This window comes from Fulmarus glacialis, unplaced genomic scaffold, assembly GCF_000690835.1.
Source record: "Fulmarus glacialis isolate BGI_N327 unplaced genomic scaffold, ASM69083v1 scaffold9879, whole genome shotgun sequence".
Classification (NCBI taxonomy): domain Eukaryota; kingdom Metazoa; phylum Chordata; class Aves; order Procellariiformes; family Procellariidae; genus Fulmarus; species Fulmarus glacialis.
The window spans coordinates 47,558-53,207 of NW_009232609.1; the positions used below are offsets into that span (position 1 = coordinate 47,558).

Sequence of the window (5,650 nt, forward strand, 5' to 3'; positions counted from 1 at the left end):
GATATGAAGACCAGAAAACTCTTCACTCTCATAGATACTTCTCTGCACACCCTAAAACACTTATCACCATATAAAACTTTCAATCCGTTGAACAAAAGATTCAAACCTTCAAAAACTACCGCGAGCTATGGCAAGAGAGTTTGACTGACAAACTTAAAAGGCCTAGAAGACAGAAGCCAGAGCTGCTTCTCCAAGCAGGAAAAAGGCAAACTGTAGGGTATGCAGTCAGGGGAAGCAAAAGCTGGGCAAAGAATTCAACACTAGCAGTGGTGCTGGCACTGAAACAATGGAGCTGTAACAATGGCAGCATTTTGTAAAAAAAAAAAAAAAAAAAAGTTGGCAGAAATTGTCCTCCTCATTAAAATCAGAAGGCTTTGAAAATATATTGATTTCAACAAAAGTTCCTACAGAAATGTGTCTTTGGCAAAACAACTTACTGGTATGAAGAGGCAACACACAACCTCAGAAGAAAGGCTGCTGGGCTTTGATGAGTAGTCAGCAGTATGCAATGATTTTTAAAACTATTTAGTAGTGCAATGATTATGTGATACATCAGTAAGGGCAGTGCATATTAAGGTGTGATTACTGACATGATGTGGAATGAAACAAAATATTTTAAAAAAGAAAAATCACATAACATAAATTCCAAAACAAAATTCAAAAATTCCAAATCCTAAGCACACAGTCACAACTGTGTCACACAGTCACACCCGAGCAGGGTGACTGCAACTTGATACCAAACAGTACCTCAACAGCAGACTGAGATTTTAGCTCTGTTGTTGGATGTATCCATAGACTGAAGACATGTGGGTAGGAAAAAGCATTTTAACAGCTATATACAGCTATTCAATCTTCCTCACCTGAGATAGATATAAAACCAAATCTCAGCATGGAGTAAGTACTGTTATCTTTGCAGAATGTACTATCAGCTGCTGTTCAGGGCATGCACATTCAAGACAAACTTGACAGGGTACAATCCACCCTTCTAAAAGACTATGTTTATAAAATAACAGAGAATTTGGTCTCAATTTAAGGTTCAAATACAGATGATCTCATGACAGGGAGAACCAGAGCGTAAACTGAATGATGTTTCTGTTGTGGCTAATTACTTGTGTGGTGGACTGCCTAAACTTTTCTAATTGATGAGTTTCTTTGGTGTTCACAATTTTCCTTGAGTTCATTAAAGAGGTCCTGTTTTGAAATTCCCACCAGACACTGTGAAAAGCTTGAGCTGTGCTTGACTTGCAAGTTTGTCCTTATTCATGAGCATCACATGCCATCAATGCACAGCAGACCAGTGTCCAATTATGCTGGATCATCTGACTCCACACTAAAAGGGCTCCCTTGATGATTTGTGTCACAGCTTCCCAACACGTACCAGCCCCCTCTATAGCCCTGCACTCCTGGTTGGACTGTCTTCCCTCTTCTCTCTGAACTCATCTCCAAGGAAAAGTGATAACATACTGCTGCATGCAGTCCCAACTCTGCAAAAATTCTCCTCTCTCTATCATTTTCTACAGCCCTTATTGCCTCAGGATATGTACCTCCCAGAAATAGAGCTGAGTAATATAACTAGCATCGGCTGTTTTTTCTATATCTCTGCTTTCTGCTCTTTGAGAGAGTACAGGAGGATTTTTAAAGCTGTATTTAATATAGCACCATGTGATTTTATTAACAGAAGCAAGGTCTAGGAAGTGATGAAATTTCTGGTGGTTCTCAGATTCTGGATAACCTCTCCCTTGGAGAGAGGTGCCACCCCAGCAGTGTTTGATGTGGTGAGCAGCCCCACTGTGCCTGAACAGTGTTTTCAGAGTTTTCAAGTACATCATATTCTTGCTGCACAATGACGGTCTCTTCATAAAAGCATATGCTGATAAATGCTCCCCTCTGACAGAAAGCAGCGTCCTGATCTTATGCAAAGCTCGGACTGTTTACCTCCCTCCTAGTTCAGCCGTGTCAACAAGCGCTCTGCACACGGACTGCAGCCTCTGCGTTTCTTATAGGAGAAACAAACTCTACTGAACAGCTTCAGTGTTGTTTTTTTTTTTTTTAAATAATGCACACAAGAAAAAGCTCTATTGTCCCAAGAAAAAGATAATAGCCTAGAAATGAAGAGAACAAGAGAGTAAACCATGACTGACTTTTTTCTTAAGATTGTCTAATGATTTCTTGAGAGGGAGACTGAAAAGAACTTTTCTTCACTGAAGAGTCTCTAACAAGTCATGGTTACTCGAGCAAGAGCTGATAAAATTCCCCTGACTTTTGGAGCTATGGTGAGACACTGAATGAATAAATGATGAAGTCCCTATCTACAGAAAAGTTTCCCAGATTCATAATATTCATATACTTGGGAGAAGATAGGAAAAGTTAATCCAAAGTTACTTTATTTCCTGAACTTTCTTTCCACCACACATTATCCAAGAAAGTGGTAGTGGAGGAGCTTTTGTATCAGAAGTAAAAATAAAACAGGGCAATAGAAAACATAAATAGCTTAGGTGAGTCTGGAACCTAGTGCTTATGTTGCAAGCTTATAGAAAAACTTCCAAGAAGAATAAAACACAAGACATAATTTCTCCATGTATGAGCCAAAGCATTCAATTCACTTCAGGCAGACATTCCTGTTTCTCCTTCAATGACTTCACACAGAAGTTTTAAAAAAAGAGAGCTCTGATCTATGGGTGACTAAACACATAATTAAAGCAGGCAGAAACGCAGTGAGAAGCCACCACAACATCAGGCGAGGGGAGGGGGTAGGTTGGGAGCCTACCCAACGGAGAGAGAGGAAACACCGAGCTCTTAGTTCGGAGGATACAGCTCTGCTTGCCTCTTATTTTGTCTCCTGGTCACTGGTGGTAAAGCCAGTAATGCCGCAGACACAGTGAGATCTAGTTTTACATCTTTGCATATGCAACCAATTGCAACTGCATATTGTCTCTGTGCAGGGCTATGCATAGATCTCTCAGCTAGCTCAGTATTTTTGTATGGGCTTTTCCAAACTTCAACTATAAAATACATTTTCACATGCATTTCCATGGATTTCAGATTTTGACATCTTTCTTTGTTTTCACTGAAAAAGTCCAGTTTCTTACTATCCATCCATCATCACTTAAGCAAACAGGGGCTTTTTGTGGCTATTTTGGTTCTGACACTGTTTCAATCTATGGAGAATGACACATCTAAAATGTTGTCCGCCTTATGATAAAATATGTAACTTGTGTGACTTTCCGCTATAGACCTAAAACCATGTATACACAAATAACCATTTAAAGTACTTGAGTTACACTGAACTATTTATAGACATATAGTCCTCGCCATGAAAGACACCTTAAGTTTTGTGGTTGAGGCTGCAGAAGAGGAAACAATGTGTTTTCCACTAAATGGGCTTACTCTGGGTTAATATTTTAAAGTTCTTTTTGAAACCAAATTACTAGAAAAAGTATTTTACTAATTACTCATCAAGCCCAATGTTGTGGCAACAGTGGATTTCACAACAAATTTTATGGCTGAAAAGATGCAGCTGACACAAGGCCTTTGCTAGGATTGTGTTATATACACCCAAATATGCCGTCCTTTGAGAAGTGAACACTTAATACTGTATCAGACACAAAATGCTATAAATTTAAGTTCACTTAATTTTAATATTAATAATTAGAACTTCCCAGCCCTAATCATTTGTTTTAACCTCAACAATGTTAAAATGGAAAAATATCCCACATATATGTAACGTGTAACAATGATGCTATTGGTACAGGAAGGAATTAAATGAGAATTAAAATTCTACAGAAACTGTGAGTCTGAGGAAAGTGGTGTGTTGGAGATGAAAGTAAAAGATTAACAGAAAGAAAGACCTCAGATCGTATTGTGTAAAGGAAAAAATCCTGAACCTTCACATGCATACATCTTGAGAATATTTAAACTTTTGTTTTAATAATGTAAGTATTTATTTGTAAAAACATAACTCTAATACAAAAAGGAATTAAGCAGAACGCATTTAAATGAAATGCGGAATTATAAAAGAAAAACAAGCTGCAACATTTTTTCCTTAGCCTTTTAACTGGACATATAACAAGCTGTTCAAACTGCTTACCATTTGCCTTGTTCATTTATAAACTGCTGAACTGCATATCCAAACTGCTCTCTTGATGGACCAGAAAATATTTTTGCTTCTAGGAGCCCAACATTGTAGGCTTCACAGCAGTTTTGAAGAATGCCTGTTAACAGAAAGATTATGATTATCACAGAAGCAATTAACGAAGAATTTTGATCCCAGTGAAAAAGGCTCTTCATCTGTGCCAGCTCCCCCGATAAAAGAAAATAAAATGTAGCCTTTGACACATGCAAAAAACCCCCAGCCTTTTCCCTTCAGTACCCATCTGCCCATGCGTAATACCCTGTCTAGCACTCTTTACAGGTGTTATAGTATTGTGGGCAAAGACCAATGACTCATTCACTGTTTGCCTTAACAAAAGTTGCAGCACTACTAATAGGAATGTTTTAGCTGAAGGAAGGCAAGAAATATGATTCAGAAGTCTGTTATCCTCCTTTAACTTTAGGCATAAGTTAAGCTTATGGCACAGCAAACACATCCAACGGCCTGCTGAGGTACATTAAAATAAAAATGCACCGACTGTAACCGCTAATACTGCTTGTATTCTAGTGTCTATCTGCAACTTAATGTCTGAAGCACTGGAACAAAAATCACATTATCTACTGCGTCAGAAAACCTACATTTTTGAGCCATTTCATTATCACACCAGAAGCCTTTGTTTTCAATCCAAACAGTCTGCACAGTTGTCCAAACAGGAAAACTTAGAAATACAAACATGCAAGATAGAACTGCATTAATAAATCACGACACTTAACACTGAAAATCCACTTTGCTGTGGTCATGGTATTAATTGCTTTTCCTTGGGCACTTGCGTGCCTAGGAATAAGGGTATGCCACTCCATGCCATTTTGGGGGGAACCAGCAGTGTGGGCTGGGGACAAGGTCCTACGTATCATGAGTTTGCAGGGCACGGGGCCCCACTTCTCATTCATAAAGGACCGATTTCTTTCTGATCAAGAGCTGTAGGTGGACATCTAGGAGAATGTCCACTACAGAAGCTGCAGAAAAAGGCCAGAGTCCCCGAATAGCCAGGAGTAGATAACTCCTCCCCCAACTTGGAGGTGGAAGGACTGAGATGACAGTGGGATCCCAGGAACAAGCTACAGCCCAGCTGTCAGGGCTCCTGACAACCCTGCAAAAATGGCAGCTAGGGCAGAAATCGTGACCTGTGGTTGCACTGTGCAGTTACTGCCTGAGGTCCCCAGGTGAGGCAGGTTCACGAAGTTGCTCACGGGTTGAACAACATCCCTCATGTTTCCCACCCCTTCCTGTGTGCCCAGAATGAGTTTTATCGGCTCTACACACAAAATATGCCTCACCATAGTTATTTAGTATGAGTCATTGTGTAGTAAAGTGACAGCATTTGTGATAATCCCTTACAACAGGGATCCTTTAAGGAGAGATGTGCCGATCTTTGGCATCTTAAAAATATAAGCTTAAATTCTAAGTGTTTCTCTAGTTTTGATGGGCAGAGAGCTCATTGTTGGTATCACTCTCTTCCAGGTCCCTAAACCAGTTTTGGAAGAGAGGTTAACAGGAATT

The 5,650-nt window shown here is 39.5% G+C and overlaps 1 protein-coding gene across 1 annotated transcript in view; it reads right to left on the reverse strand.

Annotated features, from left to right (window-relative positions):
* The window catches only part of ITGA2 (integrin, alpha 2 (CD49B, alpha 2 subunit of VLA-2 receptor)), a 48,572-nt gene extending 43,142 nt beyond the window's left edge, over positions 1-5,430 (reverse strand). The window contains exons 1-2 of the mRNA XM_009584969.1: positions 5,362-5,430; positions 4,088-4,197 (exon numbers count right to left, since the gene is read on the reverse strand). Coding sequence (XP_009583264.1) covers positions 4,088-4,197; positions 5,362-5,430 — 179 coding nt within the window. The remainder of the gene's footprint in view (positions 1-4,087; positions 4,198-5,361) is intronic.
* Positions 5,431-5,650: the final 220 nt, after the last annotated feature.